The 26,725-nt window shown below is 48.2% G+C and overlaps 1 protein-coding gene across 2 annotated transcripts in view; it reads left to right on the top strand.

The window, feature by feature from the left end:
- The window catches only part of KMO (kynurenine 3-monooxygenase), a 473,316-nt gene that overhangs the window by 327,059 nt on the left and 119,532 nt on the right, over positions 1-26,725 (top strand). For both annotated transcript variants that reach the window (XM_086927255.1, XM_086927254.1), the window contains 2 exons: positions 6,806-6,893; positions 9,133-9,298. In XM_086927255.1, coding sequence (XP_086783381.1) covers positions 6,806-6,893; positions 9,133-9,298 — 254 coding nt within the window. The remainder of the gene's footprint in view (positions 1-6,805; positions 6,894-9,132; positions 9,299-26,725) is intronic.

Raw genomic sequence — 26,725 nt, 5'->3', positions numbered from 1 at the left:
ACAGAAGAAGAAGAAAAAGAGGAAATAAAAGAGGAACGAACAGATAAAGGAAGAAGGAAAGAATGGCAGATCCAAAGCCCAACGCACAATACAGCAGACCACTACCGTTTAACCTATCGGAGCCACAAACAGGAATAAGGTGGGAAAAGTGGATCAGACGGTTTGAAAGATATGTAGACGATACAGATGTAGCAGCTGGAAAGAAACTGGGACTACTATTGAACTTGGCAGGGGACGACGTCGAAGAACTTCTGGTGACACTGCCGACCGAAGAAACAAAAACATATGACCAACTAAAGAAATGTCTAACAGCCAAATTCGACCCGCAACGAACCATTGACTTCGAACTATATACTTTTACCATCGCATGTCAACAAGTCGGCGAAACACTAGACGACTTTGCGACACGGCTGAGGAAATTGGTGACACATTGTGAGTTTGACAAATTTGATAACGAGCAAGCAATCAGGCTACGGATTATAGAAGGCTGTCGCGACACAGGATTCAGAGCAAGAATACTTAAGGAACCAACCTCATTGGAGAACATCCTGTCACTAGCGAGAGCAGAGGCGAGAGCAACGGAACATGCCAAGGAAATGGAAAGAGGGAAGAGCGTTGAAACAGAAAACGCACACTTTACGACAAACAGATATCGCACAGACCAACGAAAGAATGACTGGAGGGAACAAAAAGAGAGGAGACGACCTGAAAGAACATGCTACAAGTGCGGAATGGAATTTCCACACAGAGGTCAATGCCCAGCATTTGGCCAGACGTGCAGAAGATGTGGTGGAAGGAATCACTACGCCAGTATGTGCCAAGGTGCCCCATTAAGAGACGACAATGGGAGAACAGGAAGACAACAGGAATCGACGACAAGACATGTCAGGTATGTTGACAACGAAAGGAGGAGTTCATCAGGAGGGTCAGGTGAAGAAGAGGAAGTAGAGAAAGTAGAAAGACTATATCACATGTCGGAGGTGCACACCGAGCAGAGCGAGGAAGAAGAAGCAGGAGAAACAACACAGCCAGCAGACAGAAGCACCCGAGGAAAGACAGACCATGCAAAGATAAGAGTAGGAGTGCATGAAACAGACTTTGTACTGGACAGTGGTGCAACCTGCAATGTCATGTGTGCATCGGAGTATGAGAGAATGGAAGTAAAGCCGACCCTAAGAGCTTCCAAGGTAATGATTTTTACTTGGGGGGCAAGGAAAGAAGTAACTATCTTGGGGAAGTTCACAGAGGAACTGAGATACAATGACAAAATAAATAAGGAGGACATTCATGTTCTACAAGGCGATGTCCCAAGGCCATGCCTGATGAGCAGCAGCACCGCCCAAACGATGGGCCTTATAACAATGACATATAAAAAAGACAACAGCTATGCTGAGAGCAAGCAAAGAGAAGACTCAGGAAATAAAGAAAGAGGAAGAGAACAAAAAAGAATAATGGAGAGAACAAATACAACAAAGGGCGGCTGTAGAAAGAAAGAAGCAAGAAACAAAACGGAGGGCAGAGAACAGCGATCAAGGCGACGAGAGGCCGGCAAAAAGAGAGCAGAAGGAGGACAACGGAAGAACCGAAAGAAGACTAAGAGGAGAGAGCAACGACAAAGAGAAAGAGAGACTGGCAAACTGAGAACAGACGGAGAACGACTGAAGAGCAGAAAGAAAGATGACGGAAGAAAACAACGACCAAGGAAGGGATGCAAAGGAGAAGTGTGGCTCACCGGTTAGAGGCGACAGACCCAGAAGCAGAGGTCGGCCCGGGACCAGGGTTCAATTCCCGACGCGGCACGGTACGGAACCAATGTCAGCGGGTTCGATAAATCTCGCCTCGATGCCTCTCTAACCATGGGTCTCACGCTGCAACTCAGGGCAATAGCTTGCTTAATCTCCACAACGGCCCCCTCGCTGCTGGGGATGCCTGGCTTCACCTTGGGGATGCCCAATAGGGACCATCTCACAGGGAAAGCCAGGACGGGTTCCCCAGCGGTACACAGCGCCAAGAAACCCTGGGGTGAACGTGCGCTCTACAAATTCATACTAACATAACATAACATAAAAAAGAGACTACGTAGAAAGAAGTAGGAAACAGAGACTGGGGAGAAGGGTCGACGAGGCTGAAAATCTCTCTCTCTCTCTCTCTCTCTCTCTCTCTCTCTCTCTCTCTCTCTCTCTCTCTCTTTCTCTCTCACTGCAACGGCGAGTCGATGATGTAAATGGTGGTGACACAGAGTGATTAGTAGAACTGTACCACGAACTGTTGTTTGCAACAAGGGGGGAGATGTCATGACCTGACAAACAGATGACGGACAGGGCGACAGGACAGTAGGGACAGCAGACACTAGGACCCTGTGGGTCGTGAGGGAGGTGACCAGGTCACCGGACACCACATCCGGTCAGGGGACAGGAAGAGGACAGATTCGACCAGGGCGACCACGGAGAAGGACGTGTGTGTGACCAGCTGTTGTAATACTTGAATAAAGAATCATGAATGCACCTACCTGTGTCCTCGAGTGATTGTGCTGCGCAGTGCCCACATCGTAGACACGACACCCCCATGGTCCCAGCTGGCTCCCCCCCTCCTGCGGGAGCCGGCATTGCTTTTGAGCAAGGGAAGCTGCTGAAATGAAGCTTTTCTTGGTCAAAAGCAATCCTGCTTAGCTTCGTTGAAGCAAGAGCAGGTTTCCTGCTCTCGTTTTAACTAAGCAAAGCTGTATTTGCTGTGGCAGGGCTGGAGCTGTGCTCCTGCACAGCCATTGCAAACAACATTGTCCCAGGCTTGGGCACCCTGGGACATTGCAGGGGCTAGCCCTGGGAGTTGGCGGTAACCAGGGCCATCAGGGGCTCCAGGAGGGGGGGCCGCACGGAGTTGGTGGTCCCCGGGCCGTGTGTTCGCAACGGACCCCTGCATTTAAATAAACAGTGCCACGGGGAGGTGGTGGTCACCGGGGCAGTGTGGGGGGGCTCAAGCCCCAGGGAGGTGTTGGTTTACCTGGGGCTTGGGGGGGGGGGGCACGAGCCCCTCCCCACCTTATTACAATAAAGCCCCGGGGAAGTGGCGGTCCATGTGGCTGCGGGGACCCCTCCAGGCCCCAGCTCTACAATTCCCCATTGCCCCCGCCGACTGTATGCAGTGTTTGTTATGCCACCTACACAGAGCTGGCCTATGCCCAGAGAACGCCCTGGGCAAACATACATTTGTGCCCCTTTCAACACTTTTCTTTGGACCAAATCTAGTGCTCTAAATGGGGAAAAATAAGTTCAGGTGTTCATCAAATTCAGCTATGGAGTAGTGGCTAGTGGGCAGGGCTAGGGTTGGGGCTAAAGGCAGGGCATGAGACAAAGACATTTCTGTCAGGTATTCATATTTCACTTTCATTGCCCTGGTTAGTAGTCTAAAATATACTATATGTGCAGGTTACCTCTGTACATGTGGCACAACAGGTAAATGGTGATTCTTAGCAAGCTGCTGCTATGAGCCACTGAAATATGTATGCAACCAGATGCATTTTAAGTGATCTTGACCTATGCTGTGTGGTCTTTGGCCAGAAATGTACGGACTAAGATCAACGTTGTTATTTTAAGCCACCCTTTGTCTTTCTTGAGCCATGGCTGTGATTTCGGCCATGGCTGTGTTATATTGGACCTCCGACATAGTATCTAGTGCCAGTGTTGTGGAGTCTTAGCTCAGCCCTCTCGGATCTTAATTCAGCCTTTTCAGGTCGGTGCTTTTTTCCCCACATAAGACACGAGCCATATGCATGAACACATTTTCCCATAGACACAGAATGGGCAAAACACTTTAACCCCTCCCCTGCTGATGACGGAACCGCTCCGTCATCAGCCGGCGTCGCCCTGTGCTGATGACGGAGCGGTTTCGTCACGGCCCGCTCGGCACGCCTGCGCGGCGCGGATTCCGCACCTGCGCCGAGCGTTCTATTGAGCGGGCGGGGCCGTGACGGAACCGCTCCGACATAAGCACAGCGCAACTGACGCTGGTGACGGAGCGGTTCCGTCACCAGCATGCGCCCCCCGCGCGGCCGCCCTCCCCCCTTAGCACTGCGGCAGAATAGCCACCGCAATGAAGGGGTTAATGTATCTGGCCCACAGACTCTTAAAAGATCAGGGTGAGCTCACAAAGAGCTGCACTTAGTTCTTAACGGCGTGGTGAAGTGGCAGGAGGCTTTTAGCTTAAAATTATAGTTTTATCTAACGCTTTTCCCTTCATTCTCAAGAAACCGAAGAGGAAAATAAAATGATTGAAATTTATGTCTCTAAAACTAACTGTTAGGAATTCCCAATATGTCGGCATTATATAATGTGGTATGTAATATGAGAAGTCATCGTCCTTCCACCTATCTTTACTGCCATGGAAGGAAGGTGGGCTCCAGCCTAGCAGCTTCCATATTATTGCTTTCCCCGTTTTTTCTTTTTAACCAGGTGACACCAATCAGCGATAGTGCAGTTCTGGGCACCCGCCCCCTTCAGGACCATAGTTTTTGATTGATCCTTGTGTTCAGGCCTCATTCTCTGTTATACCCAATGGCAATACTCACACACTGTATTCCATGTATATGGACCAGCCGCATCAGACCATGCCAAGGATCCTAGAAGGAATTTGGGGAGTTAAAACTGTGGACATTGGCCATCTCTCTGCGTGATGTTAACCCCTTCCCTGCGGGGATAATTCCCCCACGGTGCGGGGGGGCGGGTGGTGAGCACGGCGCCGCGGTGCTCGTGACGACACCAGCTCGTCATGAATCACGATGGAGCTGTGCTCATGATGAGCTGGTCTCGTCACGACCCCGCCCACTGATTAATTTGCCCGCACAGGTGGGGAATTAATTGCGCGTAGACGCGCTGAGCCATTCTGACGAGCCCAGCTCGTCATGAGCACAGCTCCATTGTGACTCATGACGAGCAGGTCTCGTCATGAGCACCGAAGAGGTTATGCTTGCATGTCAGCCACCATTATATCATCCCAGCTCTGTGGGATAATGGGCTTTGGTGGATAGCATGTTAATTTAGGCCACTGCTGCATAAGAGACAATCATGCTGGGTCTGTGCATTGTGATTCCAGGTCCACATTGGTCCATATTGCCACAATGCGGAATGATCTTGGCCTACCACTGTGCCTTAACATGAACTGAGCCAGCGCTGTATTGTGAGACGGGTGCTACTAATGCGCCAACATTTAGTTACGTTTATTAAATTAATTGAAAGTGCATCCCCAGCTCTCTTCTCCGGCTGCTGGTTTTGAGAGCACCCAGTAGTGGTGGACCAAAACCCCTCAGAGAGCCAGACTGGATGTAGCTACACATGGTGGATAAGGCGTGATAGGGTACATTTCTTTACAAGGGGACAATTCTACCTTTACATGTAGCCGCGGCTCCTGCAGGTAAGCGCGGCGGGGGGGGGGGGGTAGTTGACAGACTACGGAATATGATTTATTTATTTATTTTATTTTCCCTATTCATTCATCTGTTGACTCCATCCCCCTGAACCCACCCCCCCCCCCCTCCCCCGCCCTGGCCCATCACGCTTACCTGTAGAGGCCACGGCTATTTACATATAATAATATAGAGTGATGGGAAGGCCTGCTTGGAAGAAGCCCTCAACCAGAAGGGAAGACATGAATGCAGCTGAATCAGCAACAGCACTCTCGGGCCAATGGCCAGTGTGCCCCTGGCATCTGATGAAAGAGACTGTGGAATAGAAGCATTAACAATGACTCCTACATCAGTTGGAGCACAAACAAAAACATGTGTTAGATGTAATGAATTAAAAACAGGTTGACTTGTTTCAGAACACATGAAGGCCAAAGATCATGTTATAATAAAGTTTTCTCGTTTTGCGATATGTGTAGCTTCTCGATGCGAAATTGTTATTATTTGTTTACATTGGGCAAAATATCCCTATAGTCTCATGTGCGCACTCACACAGGGGCACAAGCCGACATGCACACAAATCTATTAACACATTTTTTAAGTACCTTCTGAGAGTGTCAGGATTCTCTCACTTCCTCTTTCGCACACACAGCGCCTCCTCAGGGGTATTAAGCGCTATAAGAATGAAAATACAAATTCACACACAAGCAGCGAAACGCTCACGCAAGCAGAGTGACACTCATTAAAATGCTCACGAAGGCTTAAAAGCATTTTTAACTCCTTACCCCCCACTGTATACTCCAGCCACAAACAACTCGCCCCTCCTCTCCGTGGTTTTCTTATATACCCTCTCATCTGACTGCATGGATTGCAGTGGGTGCACAAGTTCACGATTGTGTTAGGGATTGGCAGTACAGGGCCTGGATGGACCATGCTCTGTCGCACATGAACAGACAGGGTGCACTCTGACAGCCTTATGCTCAACCGCACTAGCAGCAATGAGCCTAGCTTTCATGAGTACCAGTACTGTCCTTGGCTGAGGAGAAGTGTTGGTACTAACAGTGAAAAAAAGATAAGAAGTGCCGGTACTCAGTACCTGTGAGTACCAGCTCATTTAAAGCACTGCCTAAGTCGCAGGGAGAATGGTGCAAGGAGCTTCAGCACCCCCTGTAGGTCGGCGTCCGTTGCATGGTCCCAGCTCGCAGATACTAAAGGCCTACCTGCACATAACAGTACGCCACAAAGTCTGCTGCACAAAAAGGTTGCATTTGTTTTGTTTATATGCATGTTTTCCTTGCTCTATTTGGGATTTATTTGCGAAATAAAAATGTGCGACTCGGCTAAGACCTTGATGACTGATTTTATTATGCGGCATCGAGTTACATACATGTCTCTTTTGCTGTTTTCCAGCTGCTGAACGATTCCCCAACGTGACAATGCACTTTGAACACAAGCTCCAGGACTGCAAACCCCAAACGGGGGCAATGTCCTTTGTTAGGTAACAGTGGGCGGTCAGCCTTCAGAATGTTCGTCATTGAATGTTTTTGTTTAATCATTTAAAGACCCTCAAATAGTGAAGGGTCAAAGGTAGACTTATTCCGTTTGAACACCCGTCTGAGATCTTGATGTGCGCTGGAAGCAAACAGAAGAAAACAAGGGACCCCTGAAAAACCGATATGGGTTACGGGACAGAAGAAAAGCAACATTTGAAAAACAGACCAATCCGCTTACCCTACATTCCTTTTTTTTTTTACTGGTACACACTTCCAACTAATCAACAACAGAGTGAATATCACAGAGCCAAGCAACACAAACTCGTATCACACCTCATTAATGCATTTTATTGTATCATCAATTTTATAAAAAATATCAAACTATTTACTAATAATATTACACACATGATATACAAAATACTTCATTATTAGACTATGGTACACAAAAAACTTTGAGAGTATATTTTATATTATAAGAGTACACACTGAATAATCCCAAAGTAACTCAAGGAAAAAATGTAAAACATTACACATTCAATCCTTCACCACCTTTCAACCATAGACACACTAAACCATTTTAAAACAGCTCAAGCCCCCAAGGCATCTGATCTTCTTACTTTATCCTTCCAAAACATCCTTTATATATTTGTTTCACTTGATAGCACATCCCATATCTGGTAAGTATAGGAGGTGCTATCAACAAGTGAAAACATCCTTTATATATTTGTTTCTCTTGATAGCACATCCCATATCTGGTAAGTATAGGAGGTGCTATCAACAAGTGAAAACATCCTTTATATATTTGTTTCTCTTGATAGCACATCCCATATCTGGTAAGTATAGGAGGTGCTATCAACAAGTGAAAACATCCTTTATATATTTGTTTCTCTTGATAGCACATCCCATATCTGGTAAGTATAGGAGGTGCTATCAACAAGTGAAAACATCCTTTATATATTTGTTTCTCTTGATAGCACATCCCATATCTGGTAAGTATAGGAGGTGCTATCAACAAGTGAAAACATCCTTTATATATTTGTTTCTCTTGATAGCACATCCCATATCTGGTAAGTATAGGAGGTGCTATCAACAAGTGAAAACATCCTTTATATATTTGTTTCTCTTGATAGCACATCCCATATCTGGTAAGTATAGGAGGTGCTATCAACAAGTGAAAACATCCTTTATATATTTGTTTCTCTTGATAGCACATCCCATATCTGGTAAGTATAGGAGGTGCTATCAACAAGTGAAAACATCCTTTATATATTTGTTTCTCTTGATAGCACATCCCATATCTGGTAAGTATAGGAGGTGCTATCAACAAGTGAAAACATCCTTTATATATTTGTTTCTCTTGATAGCACATCCCATATCTGGTAAGTATAGGAGGTGCTATCAACAAGTGAAAACATCCTTTATATATTTGTTTCTCTTGATAGCACATCCCATATCTGGTAAGTATAGGAGGTGCTATCAACAAGTGAAAACATCCTTTATATATTTGTTTCTCTTGATAGCACATCCCATATCTGGTAAGTATAGGAGGTGTTATTAACAAGTGAAACAAATATATGAAAACATTTTGTCACGATAAGGAAAGAGATGCCATGTCTTATTGTAATTGGATAATATTAGTAACTACTTTCTTTTGATGAGGCACCTCGAGGGAAAAATTGAATACACTGCTTTTGTCGCTATCCTCCAGGATACAGTGAAGACTGTTACTGCTGATTCGATTGCAAAATTTAAAATTCAAAATAGACTGCTAAATAAAATCTATGTTGCCAACTTACACTCTGACAAAATAGCCATGCCTAAGAACAAAACATGTATAGAGTTTTTGAGTTATTTACTCATGGTCGGGTGATGTGTGGTAAGATACAGATTGCTTACTTAAAAATGCTAACGAGAGACAATTCTGCAACAGAAATTGGGAAAAGTCTTTGCAGTGTTACTTGGGTCGCTAGAAGCTGTGCTGAAATTAAGGAGGTCCAGTCTATAGCTGTCCACATGATAGCATATAAGAATGGGATTAGTCTAGTTTCCACTGCTACTAAGCACCAGTTATGTAGATCAAGGGACTGAGGCTAATAACAATGGTGATAAATGTAAACTGCTGAAGAACCGCCATTGTTATTCGCAGCAACCAGCCTTTCCCACCCTCCGTCATTGTTTGGCCTCTTTGAGAGATGCACATTTTGTGAACTTGTTTTGTTTTATCCATTTTGTATCTCACTGTAGACCTTGCAAAGAGAAAGTAGAAATGTCGTGTGATCTCATTGTGGCATGCGATGGCGCCTTTTCGTCCGTAAGGAAGCAGTTCATGAGGCAACCGCGGTTCAGCTACAGCCAAGAGTACATACCTCATGGCTACAAAGAGTTGACTATCCCACCCAAAGACGGTGAGGTGAGTACCCTTCCACTCCAAGACTCTCATGGCTTTAGTGGCCTGACCGAACACATCTAGATTGTGCTTTGCTTGAGGGAATTAACTTTTTGCTGGATAGCAATATCAAGGGGGAATGGACATGAGATAATGTTCTGAAGCCATGTGTGATTGCCTGTATATGGTACCCAAACGCCAAAAACATTCAACTTTTATAAAAAAAACAATAATTAATCAATTAGTCAATTTTTTTAGTAGAAAAACTGTGCTTTTTTGTGCAAGCCAAGACATCTCGCATCTAACTGATTGTTTTGAGACCCCAGTTAGGCTGGCACAAATCTGCAACGGGTTTACTCGGTGGATTCCAAAACACCAGTGCTTACTTTGTATAAATACGTGCAGGGGGTCCAAAGTTTTTCTAAGGAACCCACGGCTTTTCCCACCAAATACAAGGGTTGCCAGATATCAAGGCTTCCTAGTCCTCATTCCACCTCATGAATCTTTTTATTACCCTGCTTCCTGTTTCTTTATCTCACTCATGCATGTTTTTTTAAATCCAGACTTTCTCCATTTGTCTCCGATTTGATATATTCTCTTCCTGCTTTCTCTTCTTTCTCCTTTTTATGCCGTTCTCTTGCTTTCTATTTCTCAAAGTCTGATAACGAAGAATAAGTCCTAGTCCCCAAAAATGAGTGCTAGTGTCCACTATCTTCAACCACAGCTCTTTTCGTTTCCAAGTCGTTTTTTTTGTTTTTTGTTTATAAAAAGGAAAAAGGGTGATACCAAAGGCATTGCTCTGTTTACAAAACTGATATCACCCACACCCGGGTTTGAGTCACCTCAAATTCACAATCCAAAACCGATTTGCACTAATTTACGTCTGCAACGATTTAATAAAGGGCCACTGAGGATTGAGTATCCATGGAACCACATGCCATTTCTCATGCTCTTCTATTCCTTTAAATTCCACATTTGTGAAGCCCGTACTTATCCTCCTAAGGGTATCTAGGGGCTGGGAGGCCATCGGGGAGAGTAAGTGATCTATTGCCCAGAGTCACAGGATGCTGAGCTGAGCTGCCCCTGACGATCGACCCTTGAGCCCTGCACTCCGAAGTCAGCCGCTCTTCACTTCAAGCCCCAATTGTTTACTCGTCAACAGGTATAGGGGAAGCCCAGATCCTTGGTTTATCCTGCTGTGCTTCCATTCATTCCAACTTCAACAGCTCTACACATGGTCCCATGGTCTTTCTGAAATCGTGTGGACAACCTTTGCTTTCAAGAACCACCCTTTCTGAACTCATATATTGGTCCATACCAATGTATGCCATCACCTCAATATTCAGCTTTGTCTCTCTTGGTTAGGGTCAACTTCTTCCTGGGCATGTCAACACCGTTCAGGATACTTAGGATAGCACAGTGTGGTGGTAGCAATACTCCTGTTTCCAGGACCCTTGATAGATGTCACAGACCAGTATGGCTGTAGTATATTCCAGGAACCACACAGAGATTATCCATCTAGCATCAGGGCCATTGTGTTAAGCCTGCTTTTGTTGTGGTTTCTCTATGGAAGATTTACAGTTGGAAGAATCTTAAACTAGCTTTTCTAACCTCTTCTCTTCGGTGCATCATGGTCGTCTCCCAACTTATATCCTCCTTCGAACCCCGGTCATTCTCCTATCTTTCCTGTAAGCCATTCAAGTGGTCTGGAGGGTTGTGGACTCGAATTTTAGAAATGCATGACATGGCTCCTGTCGTAAGCTTTTCTGTTAATGGGGGTGACATTGGGTTCGGTTGCCGAGTCAAGGCATTCGCTGCAAAAACTTGTTTCATTTGGGTGGATATTTTTCTTCCTGTTCTTTTGAAAGTTCATATTCCTTCTCCATATCTGTAAAGGTTTTCATTCACCAATTCCTACCACATCAACCAGCTTGGACAGATAAAGAAGGTGCCATTGATTGAAAGCATTGAGTTGCATCTTTCTTTCTTTCTTTCTTGAGCTATTTTTCCCATTTGTGTTTTGTGTATTAGCACCTTTACGCATCCTGTCTTTTCCATGTTTCTCCTCCATGCCTCCAGAACATGAGAGGCAGCAGTGCAGTCTTTTATTTCCTCTCTTAACACTTCTGTCCAGTTTGATGGAGGGTTCTGATATTGGTATCTACACTCAGTCATTCAAGACCATGCAATGTGTGGCCCAGGAACAATCCTGAATATTGGGGGAGCCCCACTCCCCATTATATACAGGCCAATAGTGTGTGGTCAAGGCAATGTGTCGAGGCTATGAACGGTCTATGGATTTTGCCATTACATCGTCACCACCCACATGTGCATCTGCCGGTTCTTCAAGATGCAGGGACCACAATGTTTCTAGTGTTTGTGTTTCTAGTCTGGGAAGTGCATACATGCTGAAAATTGCTTGTCTCCTCGCACCCCAGGACCCACTCACTCCTACGTATGTTGATTTGAGGTCCAACCATACCGTGTGTAGTGCAAAGTGGATTTTTGAATCAGTGTGGCTACATCCTAGGAGCCTCGAGTTAAACTGGCATGCGCCAACGATCTATATCTCTGCCTTCCAAGGAAGGCACAGGTTGCTCTCAACGTGTGGTTTCCTGTGAGAGGAGTTGGCCAGGCCTAATTGTCTTTAGATGTGACTTGACTTTAGCACAGAGTCTATTCACATTCCAAATTAAAACTCTGGTCATGGTTGCTGCCCCTGACCTCTGCCCAGCTCCCAATGCTTTGCATTCTTTCCTACATACATGGTGTGACTTTTTAATGCGTTGTTTTAGCAAGCACGTTTTTACATTGCAGATTTAACCACACATACCATTACCACATATTTACAATTGCTCACAATTCCATGCACACTTTTACCACACATTTCATACAGTTTCTCAGTCCTTCCAAGTATCACACATTAGGTGTGATGCTCATGCATTTCAGTGCGGGGTTCCGCACCACCGCACTGAAATGCATTGTCATGCATTTTTCCACCTGCCTGTGCGCGCCACCAGTGGCGCCTGTGCACCGGGCTCTGCTGCTCCCGAGAGACGTGCTGGGTTGCTGGCTGAGTTCCTAAATATTTAAATCCATCTGCTCTCAGCTCTGGAGTGGCTGAGAACGATACAATGTATCAAATCTGCCCAGCCTGTGTCTGGCAACAATACAGCAATTATTCTGGCTGCGGTGGTGCGGCTTTATTTACACACTCTACTCACTCACTGCTGCCGAGGGGGGGGAGGGCATGCCCTCCCAGTAGTCGATGCTACTGCTGTCAGTGACACTGTGGCACACCATGGAGGCCGGGATTATATCCGGATGTGGGGGTAGATTGTGTCACTTCCGGAGTAAGAGGAAGTGAGGCAGAAGCGGCGCGGGCTCAATTTGAGTCAGTCGACAACTCGAGTCTGCTCCTAGTCTCTCAATGATGGCCTCCCGCGGCGCAAGAGGCATGATAGACTGCATCGCGGCGGGTGGCCGACGGCGCAAAACACTACTACTGCGGGCTCAGGCTGACTAGTGGCGCCGGGACCGAGTGAGAGTCAGCAGCCTGGATTGAGAAGAAGAAGACTGCTGTAGAGTGCATCGAAGAAGATTGCTGCAAAGTGCATCGATTCATGCAGCAGAGTGCAGTCAAGGACGGGACCGGGATTAGTCTCTGAACTCTACAAGTAAAGTGTTTAATACAGTTGGTGACACTATACAGGGTTAAAAGGGTAGAGATACCTTCAAGGGATTTTGATTATAGAATTTGGATATTTTAGATGATTTTAATCTAAGACCCACATGAATGGCAGTCTGTAAATTAATTCAACAATTTTTGTTAAAAAATTAATTTGATATAGTCACACTATGTGATCCAAACATAAGAAAAAAGAAGAACTCATGTGTATGTAAAAAGTTGTATTTTATACGTATTGTGAATCATAAATAGGGTACTGAAAGTATATCAACAGGAATACAAGAAGTGCACATATTAGACATCAAACAACTTCATTGTAACTGTTGTGAACGCTTTTCTTCTATATTACAGTTTGATATTTTAAATCCAGGAAGAAAGAGCGTAGGTCGACGTTTCGGTCTCTATAGATAATATATCGAGACCATCTTCAGGACAGAAAGGATATACAAGAAGACCCCTGTACAGTGTGGAGCGGTTGATTGTCCAATTAATGAGACAGATATCCAACAGGTACTTAAACGAATTTCCAAACAGGACTGTCAGATACTTATAGATGGTTATCGTCCTCAACGGTTAAATCACGATGCAGAAGTCTGAAATAACTTTTTGCAGAATCGTCTGATTTCTCCACTTCGTACCAAACGCCCTAAACCTGCAGAGAGTTTAAGCATATCCGTTAGGTTTCTTTAATTCAATCAGCACTCGTGACTCCTACTAAGTTAGAAGAACGGTTGTGAGCCCACGACCGTTCTTCTAACTTGCAGGTAACAAAATATATATTTAGCAAGGCTGTGTACAGATGGCACAAAATAAAACCTCACTCTAAAAACAGAGCACGTTTGCCTACAGTTTGAAACCGGCAGCAAGTTATGATGTATTAAAGAGTAAGATTTCTAAGCAACATTACTTTCCATTCTCCGCATTCTGTTTGGATTTTTCCATCAAAGGTTTGGGTTTTGAAACTGCCAGCATGCAAAGTATTGTTGCCTGAAAACTAGGACTGGCTAAGGCTGTCACATATAACATTGGCCAGTTGTCAGTCATATGATCAGCAATAGCTGTTCACTTTTGTAGCTGCTTGCCTCCCTTGACATGCGTTTATATAAAAAAAATAACAATAATAAAAAACCCTGGAGGGGCTGACTTTCAATCAACACCCGCAGTCCACCTCTCCTGCATGGACAACTCATTACCATATGGTCCAGGGGTCACTGACTCGCAACTTCAGTGGGACCTGCATGATCACAGGTGGGAGCCATAGTGAAAAGGGAACAAACACAGAGCAGGAGATGGCACAATGAAACAACTGGGGGACAAGAGATAGGTGTCACGCAAGGCAGAAAGGCTGTGAATGTAGGAACAAGTAGTTCTGAGGAAAAAAGAAATAATATGGGTAGGCCAGCTAGAAGGTGAGACAGCACCTACGCAGAGAGGTAAGAACTGAGCAACCCTTTGCATTATTACAGCCCACCTTTCCCCTTAGTCCCACAAAGCACTGCGTCAGGTATTCACACCCACTTGCCCGTAGCACCTATTACTAACTACATGAGTCATGATCTTCAAAAAATAATTTTACACAAATAGCATCGATCTGCAGGGCTGCTCTGTCTGGTCATCATAACAGAGTCAGTGAGCCTGAGCCCTGGTTTCGTTGATTTATCACAGTAGCAGGCGGCAGCCAGGCAGCTGCTCTATCTGAGTCTCATCTAGGTACCAATGAGTAGTTGGGTATTATCTTCAAGTCGGGTCAGTGCGTGACCGTTAACAGGGCTCTCTCTGCAGTGTTCTTCACATGAGTGGTTTTTTTTTCTAATTTGTGCCAGCCTGTCCGGCAACACACTGACGTCACACACAGACGGAAACCTGTTGAGTTCAGTGGCTCCTCTGCTCACACATCCTGTTGGGGCTTGCTTGAACGGTCTCTGAGAGACCTGCCACATGAGACTCGAGGCCCAGGCCAGGGGTCTATCTTGTTGTTAAGGAATGGGCCGGCCACATGATCCTTTTACAAGGCAAGGGGAGGAGAGACCTCACTGTCCGGTTACAGGAGGGACCACTAGTCTTTGTGTCGTTCCATTTCTGGTGCTCTGCAGCAGTTTCAAGAAGTTCTTGGAGTTCCTTGTTGCTCAAATGGCTGTTATTTCTGATATTTAGAAGTTTCCCTCCTCTTCATTGCATGATTTTTGCTCGCCAGAAAGTGTCACTCATAGTCGTTGAAATGTCACTCATAATTTCACTAAAATTTTTAAAATGTCACACATGGCAATCTGAAACCTTGGCAGCTATGGTTTCTTTCTTTTTTAATCACAGTAACTGACATTGCAAATAGCACTGCAGAATTGCTTGAAGCTGTGCTGAGCTGCCTGAAATCAGTGCAATGTATAAGGTCTGCCCTCACATCCTGTCTGAGAATAATTTATCATTAGTACAACACTCCTACCTACTGGTGTTCATTATTCGTGTAGTAAATGTAGAACTGTTGAAAATTCGTGCTAAAGTCTTGCCTTGTAATGCCTCGTGTGCCAACACTCACTCTGTTTTAAAAAACAATTGGCGGTAAATATGTAACAAAGTTAAAACGTCGGAGTAAAGGTTAGTTCACGTGTTTTATAAGCCACACGGATCCTGCCAGTTTCAGTTACAGTTTTGATGAGTGTGAACCAGGGCTCGAGTCGTGGTACCACATTGGTGTTCGGCGTCCCCCCACTTATTTTACCGGGTGGACGCCGTCCCCCCTGCCAAACAGCTGGACTTCACTCTTTGGCCTCTCTGGGAGAAGGAGCTCAGAGCTCACAGTACGCTGCTCACGCGCTGACTTCTCAGATGCAATCGCATCTAAGGGGTGAGCGAGAGGATGCAATGAGCCCGATGGTGCAAGCCACCTTTCGTGATGTCACTTCCTGTTGTGACGTCACTCCCGGTGACAGCGCCCCCCCACTTCTTTTTTTAGGACTTGTGCCCTGGTGTGAATGGTATATCCTGCGACAGGACCTAACTCCAGAATTCTACGAGTGTCTGTTGCCCCCCTTTACCCATCTCAACTAACATGTCATGGCAATCATATTTATTACCCCTTTTTGTAATGAAATGTGTTGCCTTCTGTTCAGAAACATAGTGTCATTTAACATCTTTGTGGTGTCTTTGCATTACCATCTTCCGCCGTGTTTGGTTTACTTCTCACGACATTGTTTTATGCACTATTGTTTTCTTTGGATCTGTTGCTTGGTGTCGTTCATCACTTCCATGCTTTGCAGCTCTTCTTTGCTGATTGTTTTGGCTTCCCCTGACTTGGACTCCAAGGGAGTTCTGATGTCCTCCAACTTCCTCAACTTGTCCTATGTCCAGCCATTCCCAGACCTCATCGGGTTCTGTGAAGGTTGTGATTTACCATTGTGTATACCCCTGAGTGTGGCTGGCTGTAGGAACATATATTTCAGGTCTAGGGCCCTCAGTGTTTGTTTCTTCATAATTATTACTAAGTTTCTGAACATTTGAGTACTAGCTGGAACAATTCTGATCATGTTATTTCTGAATCTAAGGGGCATATTATCAAGGAACGGCCTTAAAATTATCGCCCCTTTAGCGGCAGGAAACTGTCGCTAAAGGGGCTATAATGGGCTTTATAATATGCCCTTGTGAATTCCCATAGATGCCCATGTTCACACCAGAACATGGGCTTCTAAGGCAATTCACAAGGGCTTATTATTAAGCCCAGTATCGCCGCTTTAGCGGCAGTTTTCCTGCCGCTAAAGCAGCGATCATTTTAACGCCGTTCTTAATAATATGTCTCTGATTTCTTCGCATGCCTCATGTTTTGGAGTAGCAGGTCTCTGTCTGGGAAATTACACATCTTTGTAATTATTGCAACCACAGGTCCTCCTTGGGGAGGGTCTCTGACCGTAGCTGTTTAAGGCCTTTCCAAACCGACACTCAAGTAAGGTGCCAGTCCTGTTACTTTTAGGTTGTCTAATATCTAGTTTTTTCTATCAACTATGTTTTATTCAACTCAGGGACTCCAAGGAATCTTACCATATTCCTCAACCACATACATAAATTAGGCACTACCCTTTATGGCTGAAGTGAACTTTTTCCCCAAAGTCCTATTCCTTATTTCAAGGTGAAGTGGGGGAACATAAACGGAGAATCAACTGTTCATTCTGCCATTTCTAAATGTACTCATTTCATTGGCCTTGGTAGGGTGAAAGGCTAAGTTAGTACTGCAGGGGGTCAGCCCTGTGATCTGCAAGTTACTCACTGCAAGGTAAGCCTATGCTCTATCTTAACCAGTTGGCTGCTAGTGGTTTTCCCCTCCTGTGCTGGAAAGTAAGATTTATAATTGTTCATGCCAAGGTCAGCTCGTCATAAGCACAGCTCCACTGTGCCTCATGACGAGCTGAGCTATCCTAAAAGAGTTAAAACATGAGACTAGCTTTGTAAACCAGGTACACTAAAACTTGTACTAATGTACGGTGGTGCACAGATCCTAAGTGGGCACTATTGTGTGTGAGACCTTCAGCCAGTCCTGGCTTTTTAGTCAAAACACACACAAACTCATTGCATAACGAGACATGCCCACTTGGCAGCTATAGTCTTCCAGTGATGTGGGCTTGTTAATAAAAGACCCCGAGCCTTGCAAGCTCCTTGCGCCGCTAATGCGTCACTTTTAATATGGGAAAAAGTGATGCACGGGTGGCGCAAGGGGCCCCTTTGTGGGCCTAGGACCCACAACATAACATTGGAGACGAGCTGGTCCGACCCGCGAGTAGATATGCAGCAGGGTAGGGAGACAAAATATCGAAATTTAAATATCAATGTACAATAATATCGATGCTTAAATTTCGATGGTATAGAATATCGATGTCCAAAATTTCGACAGACAGAATATCGTTTTTATGGTATGTATGTTACAAATATCGAAATTTACTAATATCGAAATTATGTTTAGTGTTATGTATTTTATTATGTTGTTTATATGTTTGTTAAATATGTTATTAAATGTATGTTTGAAAATTAGTAATTTAGTTTACATTTGCGTTTTAGTATCAGAGCGGGTTGTGTGTTTATAGGGGAATAGGGTGGGAAGTAATTTAATAATAATTAATTAATTTATATATTTATTTAAATATTTTTAAATAATAATTAATTGGTAATTAATTAATATTAATTAGTTAATTACATTAATTAGAGTTATTGTGCAAATTGTGCAAATATATTGATTTTTTTGTTATTTTTAATTAAAAATTAATTGGTAATTAATATTAATTAGTTAATTACATTAATTAGAGTTATTGTGCAAATATATTGGATTTTTTGTTATTGGTAATTAATAATTAATTGGTAATTAATTAATATTAATTAGTTAATCGCAATAATTACGGTTAATATGCTAATATATTTAATTTTTTGTTATTGTTAATAAATAATTGATTGGTAATTAATAATTATTAAGTGATTAAATGATATGAATATTTTATGTGTAGTGGGTTGTGTGTTTATAGGGTAATAGGGTGTCATATAATTCAATGTAATTAATTAAAGAGATTGTATTTCTTGGTATTTATTGTTAATTAATTGGTAATTAATATGTGTTAATTAGTTCAATTAAAATTACATCAATTTAATAATGTTAATTGTTATTAATTGATTAATTGATAATTATATTAATTGTTTTTTTTGTATGTGTACTTTGTTGTGTGTTAAAGGGGGAGTAGTGTGTGAAGTAATTTTTACCGATTATATATTATTTATGTATATGTTTACTTACCTCTAATCTGCCATATTCTGTAGTTTACTACCCCCCATCCTGCCCTTCCACCGCCCCATGTCGGTGCCCAACAGCACTCCCACCACAGGCCGCTACTGGTGAGGTGAGCCCCGCAGGCTGCTGAGCTTGAGTAGTGAAGTGTTGCAGCCAGCATTGAGAGTGAGTCACCTGCATGGGACAACCCCTCCCACGCATCAGCAACTACCGCGTTGGTGAGGAGATTGCGCTCACCCTCTAACAGTGCAAGTGCCCGCAAAGGAGAGATGCACAAATCACCCTGACACCCTGCACAAGAGGACTATTTAGTGCCCACAAATTTGTGCCCTGATAAGTGCCGGCTCCCAATGGGGAGTACATGCAGTCACATGATGGTGAGATACAGGGGCGTATTGGCACTGCGGGCACTTAGGCATGGGCCAAAGGGCCGGTTTGTCAGAGCACTCTGTGGGCTGTTTCTCCCCCCCCCCCCCCCTCCCCCCCCCCCTTACCAGCCCACAGAGAGCACTGACAGGGAGAGGAAAGTAGCTTCGCTGTGTGGCTGGCCAATCAGTGATGATCAGCTGTGGCCTCTCCTTGACCCCCTGCCCTGCCAAGCAATCATGCTGATGGTGGGCTGGGGAGGGGTGATTGTGTGCCAGAATCGGTCACCAGGGGGCCAGGTGTTGCTCAGGCCTATGAGCCATTTTCACCTTGGCCCCCCTGGAGCCCACGCAGCCCATAAACAGTGCTTGCATTAGTCCTTGCCCACAGCCCTTCTCATTCAGGGGCTAGGAAGAATGGGTCTCACTATGGGGTCCAGGTGATGTGGGAACTCACATCATCTTCAACTTAGCCTCCCCCCACCCCCATGGATGGCCCAGAAGCTGTGTTTTTGCTTTAACCCCTCTCCTGCCACGCCATTGCCCTGAGGCACTGAAGGGCTGGGGAGGGCAGAGTAATTTACAAATAGCTGGGCCCTCACTGTTTTTCAGGTGCTCCTGCACTGGAGGGCTGTGGAATAATTTTTTAAGAGAAAGGGGCCTCGCTGTTTTCAAAGGCTCCTGTGCTGGAGGGCTGGGGAATAATTTTTTAAGAGAAAGTGGCTTCGCTGTTTCCAGATGCTCCAGCGCTGGAGGGCTGGGGAATAATTTTTTAAGAGAAAGTGGCTTCCCTGTTTTCAGATGCTCCTGCGCTGGAGGGCTGGGGAATAATTTTTTAAGAGAAAGTGGCTTCGCTGTTTCCAGATGCTCCTGCGCTGGAGGGCTGGGGAATACTTTTTTAAGAGAAAGTGGCTTCCCTGTTTTCAGATGCTCCTGCGCTGGAGGGCTGGGGAATAATTTTTTAAGAGAAAGTGGCTTCGCTGTTTCCAGATGCTCCTGCGCTGGAGGGCTGGGGAATAATTTTTTAAGGGAAAGTGGCTTCGCTGTTTCCAGATGCTCCTGCGCTGGAGGGCTGGGGAATATTTTTTTAAGAGAAAGTGGCTTTGCTGTTTTCAGATGCTCCTGCGCTGGAGGGCTGGGGAATAATTTGTTAAGAGAAAGGGGCCTAGCTGTTTTCAGGTACTCCTGGGCTGGAGAGCTGGGGAATCATTTTTTAGGAGAAAGTGGATTTCCTGTTTTCAGGTGCTCCTGCCAGGAGGGCTGGAGAATTATTTTTTAAGAGGAAGGGGCCTTGCTGCTTTCAGATGCTCCTGCGCTGGAGGGCTGGGGAATAATTTTTTAGGTTTAAAGTATTTTATTGAAGCAGGGTAAGGAAGGAAAGAACAAAGTACATGAAAAAGAAAACCACAGGTGCCCTCATACTGAGTGCGTACGGTACATTAGATACATCAAAGCAATTCTTTCGCCACAATGGGCACCATCATGCTTGGAAACACAGCTCGCGCACCTGTGGGTGGAGACAAAAAAGGGGGGGGCAGGGAAGGAAAGGGAAAAAAGGAGAAAGAAAAAAGGGAGGGGAAAACAATCCTGCCCCATTTCCAACCCAGCCAACAACCCCCCAACTCCCACACCCCATCCCCACCCCCTGTACTGTGCCATCAACCACTCGCAGCAACCTATCGTTAGCCCCCTCTACCAGATGCCGGCTTAGACCAATCAAACAGGCGGGTCCGGCGGCGGTGTCAGCCGCAACAGTCTGAGATACCTAGGGCAGGTCATTTCTTTGAATTCAGAGCACAACAGATTATGGAAAGGCGCCCACAGCTCCTCAAAAGCATCAACGTCCCCTGCCACCACTAAGGACAGCTTCTCCATGCCAAGGACATGCCACAATCTGTGCAGCCAGCCGACAACAGTGGGGAGCGTGGTGGAGCGCCAGTGTATGAGTATGTTTTGTACAGCTGACCCCAAAGCTATCGCTATCTGTCTACCCCTTTTAGATCTGAGAGGGTACATCAATCCATTCGGCAATCCCAATGGGACGTAGGCAGGGAATCGGGGCAGCTCTATCCCAAAACATTTGTCAACCTCATTAAGGACCTCCTCCCAGTACGAAGCCAAAAGAGGACAGTCCCACAAGATATGAGTAAGCGTGCCATGCTGACCACAGTTACGCCAGCACGTCCCCGGTATTGATCTATCCATCTCATGTAGTTTCTCAGGAGTGCGATACCAATAGGTTGAAATTTTGGTGAAGGTCTCCGTGAGCCCCGTGTGATAGGCAGAGTGGCGCGCCCGGTAGGAGATGTGGTCCCATTAAGTATGACTCAGCACTCGACCAAGCTCCCGCTCCCAGCGCTCCCTACCCGGGTTGTGGATATGAAAGAGGGGGGGCTGCAGCATCTTGTACAAATCGGAGATGAGCTTAGCGTCCGACGTGCGTGTGACTAGCCAGCGCTCGTACACCGTGATCTCCCGGTCTGCCATCGCGCGCACTTGAGGTTGTAGCGCCCAGTGGCGCGCCTGCATATACCGCATGAGCTCCGTCTCGGGGAGGCCATAATCCCGACGTAGATCCTGGAAGGGGACGACACCCTCCGGGCCATATAAGTGATACAAGGTGTAGCAGCGGGCCGCCCGCCAGTGATCGTAGGCGCCAGGCTCCATACCCGGGCCAAAGTCCGGATTGCCAATCAGCGACGTGAAGGGAGAGGGAAAGGTAGTGAGTTCATGCCTAGTAGCCACTGAGTCCCACACCCGAAGCGGGACCCGCGTCACAAAAGAGGCGTAAAGGTTCGGGGGCCGATGGGCCCGTCTCAGGAAAGGCACCTCCTGTAGCGTTCTGCCTGCTACCGCCTGGTCCTGAAACAGCCAGTGTTTATCCGACTCCCACCGGCTCCACTCCACCAAATAGCGCAATTGGGCGGCCTGGAAATATTTCTGCAAGTCTGGTATCCCTAGTCCTCCAGACTCAGGCGCCAGCGTAGCTATGGTCCGTTTGATCCGAGGCCTACGGCCTTGCCACACAAAACGTGCGATGGCCGATTGAGTCTCCGCGAGCCATCCTTTGGGGGGCTGTAGCGGGAGCACCCTAAACAGGTATAGCACCTGAGGTAGAAGGGTCATCTTCACTGCGGCCACCCTGCCCAGCAGCGATACCGTGCCCTTATCCCACCGGGCCAATTCCTCTCTGATTTTCGTGCTCAAAGCCGTGTAATTGGCCGTGACCATCGCGGGGAGTGAGGGTGCCAAGAGGATCCCCAGATACGGAATCCGGTCCCCCGACCAGCTCAAAGGGAAAAGCCTCTGCAGGTCAGCTCTGGTGGCGCTAGTCAGCGAGATATCGAGGGCAGCAGACTTCCCGAGGTTCACTTTGAAGCCCGCCACTGCGGCAAAGAGGTCCAGTTCCGCGATACATGCAGGCAGGGACCTCCGTGGGTCATCGAGCGTCAAAATGACGACATCCGCGTAGAGGCTAAGCGCATGGTGAAACTCTCCCATCTTGACCCCTGTGATATCGGGGTTCTGTCGGACCCTTTGAGCAAACAGCTCCATATAAAGAGTGAAGAGCAGAGGGGACAGTGGGCATCCCTGTCGCGTACCACGTTCTATTGGAAGGTGTCGGGAGCTGCCCCCATTCACCCGGACCACCGCGGACGGAAACCGGTAGCAGTTGAAAATCAGGTGTCGGAACTTCTCGCCGACCCCAAACTTGCCCAGGACCTTCTCTAGATAGGGCCAATGCACCCTATCAAACGCCTTTTCCGCGTCTATGGAGAGAAGCATGCGTTCCCCGGGAACCTGGAGGCCTTCTCAAGAATATGAGTCACCCTCTTCGTATTGTCCACCGTCTGCCTGCCTGGCACGAAGCCGGCCTGATCCGAGTCGACCATGCCCGGGAGATGAAGTGCCAGACGTGCTGCCAGTATGCTAGTGAAAACCTTCAGGTCCGTGTTCAGTAGCGAGATGGGGCGGTAGGACCCGCAGGCAGTCCGGTCCTTGCCCGGTTTCGGGATCACGGAGACCGTGGCCTGGAGAAATTCGGGGGGGATGGCACCCGGCTCCGAAAACGTATTGAAGAGGCGTGTCAACAGAGGCGCAAGTTCCTGACAGAAGGTCTTATAGAAAAGAGGGAGGAAGCCATCCGGTCCCGGGGCTTTACCCGTCTTAAGCCGGGAGATCGCCGTAACCACCTCCTCGATCCGAATCTCCCGCTCCAGATACTGGGCCTGATCCGGCGTCAACGATGGGAGCGACACCGATTCCAGATAGTCCGCCTCCGCCCGGGCGGAGGGGGCCTCGCCAGTGTAGAGATCAGCGTAGAAGTTACGGAAAACATCCGCGATCTGCTCGTCCTCCGTGACTGACCCTCTGGTAGGAGTAACCAGCTCTTTCACCCGGTGCTGCTGATGTTGCACCCTGAGCTTGTGCGCCAAGAGCCGGCCGCACCTGTCTCCACCGGTGTAATACTTGTGCTTCAAGAGAAGCACCGCGTACTCCGCCCGGTCTGTGTCAAGAGCAGACAAGAGTTTCCTGGCGGCCTTCAGTTGCATCCAAACTCTGGGGGCGCCCGTTCTGTGATGTACCTGTTCCAGCTCCCGCACCTGCCGAGTAAGGTCGTCCCTCTTGAGCTGGCGATCCTTGTTCTCCGCCGAGGAGATAGCGATAAATTCACCCCGGAGCACAGCCTTCAGGGCAGCCCATTGCGTCGCGCGGGAGGTGTCGTCGTTGTCGTTTACCCGCTGGAAGTCCGTTATGGCCGCGCGGATCTGTTGCACCGTCGAACGCCTGTGCAGCAGCGTGTCCCGGAGACGCCAGACCCCTCTCGGACGAGCCACCGGGGATAGACTGAAGGTACCCTCCACCGGTGCATGGTCAGAGAGAGAGAGGACCCCCATGTCGGCATTCGAGGCTAGTGCGAACATCGGGCCTGTCACTAGGAGATGATCCAGTCTCGCGTAGGACTTGTGCGCATGAGAGAAATAGGAATACGCGCGGGTCGCGGGGTGGAGGCGGCGCCACATGTCGTGCATATCGAGCTCCTCCAGTCGGGTACGAACCGAGTCCGAAAGCTCTCCCAACTGGTGGCGCCATTGCACAGACCTGTCCAGAGTCGCATCAAAGACCAAATTCAAATCTCCCCCTAGCACTATGTGCCTGTCAGAGGTGGATGCCACGTCTTCCAATGCCCTGTGCAAAAATTGGTCCTGGTGGTCATTGGGGCCGTATATAGAGCCTACAGTCATCACCAAACCCCCCACCTTGATCCTATATGCCAGAAGCCTCCCCTTCTGTTCCGCTACCTTCTGCAAAACCTCCCCTCTGAACCCCCTAGAGAACAAGAGCGCCACACCTGCCGTTTTAGAAGCACTGGAGGAAAAGAGCTGCATGGGGAACTTGGGGGTACGCATTCTGGGACAATCCTTGGCCAGCAGATGGGCCTGAGAGTTCTCCAACAGGGACAGGACGGCCCGCCTTTTAACCGGGTTATTCAGCCCCTTCACATTCAGAGTACCAACTTTAAGAGCCATCAAGGAGGGGAACCCCAGAAACGCACATGAAGGCGGGCAAGGCCCAGCGGGCGAAACACAGAGGCCACCGCAAAAAACGTCAGCACACAGCGAAAGCAAACATCCCTACGGCACAGTACAGTCCCCGAACCCCAAAACCCCCCAACTAAGTGGACCCCCCCCCCTTCCCCCGGAACTTCGCACACCCAGCTCCACACTGCCCCCAACTCCCATCCCCCCAACAAACCCCCCAACTCGAAACATTCCCCTGCAACTCCCCTTCCCACCCCCGCTTCTCAAGCCATTAAAAAAAGTCATTGTCCCAGTCCGGTCCTTATCGGACAAGGCCGTGGAAAGTCGATTGAGTGGACGTCCAGCCACCACCACCAGCACCCCCGTCCCCCCCTACCCACAGAACCCTCGCACCTGCAGTGATGAAAAGCTAATGTAGACTCCCCCCGGAGTAAGTTCAGGCCGTCAAGGCCACATCACTGTTCGCCGTTGCTCTGGAGGCCTCCTGGATAGCGCTCGACATGTCCGCCCGAATCGTGGGCGAGTCAGGTCGCTCCGGGGGCGGGGAGCGCCTCTCCCCGATCCGCTGCCAACTGTCTCGAGTGCTTCGCCTGCGGCGCGGCGCCGGGGTGTCTGCATCCGAAGCCGTGATCCCCAATACTGCGCAGACATCCTGGAGGGACCGGAGCTGGTGCAATGTCCCGTTCCACCGGAAGATCAAGCGGAAGGGGTGCCCCCAAGAATACTGCGTTTCATGCTCCCGAAGGAAGTCCGTGGCAATTTTAAAAGATTTCCTCTTCTGCAGCGTGACCGTGGATAAGTCTTGATAGAGAGCCACCGGGTGATCTCTGAAGCGGAAAGGCTGCTGCCTCCGCGCCTCGCGGAGAATCCGCTCCTTCAGGGGGAAGTCCGGCAGAAAGGCCAAAATGTCCGGGGGGGCGCCGAGGCTCTGCGAGGGCGGCCCACCCTGTGCGCCCTGTCGATACGGACTTGAAAGTCCTCTGACTCCCCAAAGATTGCGCGGAAGAGGGCCTTCAGGTAGGCGGTCACGTCGTCACCCTCCTCGTTGGACGGGACGCCCCGGACCCTGATATTGTTCCGCCTGGACCGGTTTTCAAGGTCTTCGGCGTGGGCCTGCAGCTCAATCTGTTGCTCCCGCAGCCGCAAGACCTCCTGCTGCAGGTGGGTGATCTCTTCATCTCTGGAATGACCGGCCTCCTCCACAGTGTTAACTCGCTCCCCCAGGGAGTCCACCTCTCTCCGGACTTCCCGGACCTCTCCGGCCACCTCTTGCTTCAAAGTCTGAAAATCCTCCCTCAAGGAGCCAAACAGCGACTCCAGGAACGATCGAGTCACTGGGGGCTCTCCGCCGTCCGCGCCTCTGGAATGGGCCGGGGAGCTCGGGGCGGCCTGGCTCCCCCCGCTGCGCAGGGCACCACGTCCCAACATGTCCGGCAAAGTACGGTCGCCTCTCCTCTGACCCCTGGCATTCGACATCTTGGCGGGGCGGGAGTCACCGATGGCCGCAGCTTGGTGAAGAGGTGCCTAAGGTCTGGGCAGCCGAGCAGCGGAAGCCGGCTGGGCACTCAGTCGTCGGTCAGGAAGCACAGCTGCGCAGAGGCCCCGATCTAGGCCGGGCGGCCGGTCCGAGGTCTCCAAAATGGCCGCCCATTACAGTCAGTGGGGCCAACGGCCAGGGAATGAGGCCTACCTCCGTCACGGATCCAAATGCGACACACACAGTCGAAGGGGCGGCCCGCAGGGCGAGAGGCAACTAGGGCCGGCTCGCCTGGATGTGCAAATACTCCGGAGGCGCGACTCTACTCCGCCATGGCCAGGGGTGAGCCGGAGCAGCCACGTGGAGCAGGCGTTCTCGAGCCCCGGTCTTGCGTAGTAGTCGTAGGCCGGCTACGCCTCCGTCGCCTTTCTCCGCTCGGCTCCGCTCCGCCGGCGAAGGCCGCCTCGGCACCCACTCGGTCGCTGCAGCGCAGGTACTCCAGCAGGCCACTCGCAGTCGCTGGATCACGCCGCCGGGACCCCAAGCCTGAAGGTCTTGCGGCTCTCGGGCTTCCCACAAGCCGGTCAGCGGGCGCCGTCTCAGTCGGTATCTGGGCGGAA

Source organism: Lissotriton vulgaris, chromosome 6 (genome assembly GCF_964263255.1).
Source record: "Lissotriton vulgaris chromosome 6, aLisVul1.2, whole genome shotgun sequence".
NCBI classification, from domain to species: Eukaryota; Metazoa; Chordata; class Amphibia; order Caudata; family Salamandridae; genus Lissotriton; species Lissotriton vulgaris.
The sequence above is the reverse complement of the archived record's forward strand: the minus strand, read 5'-3'. Positions and strand labels throughout refer to the sequence as shown.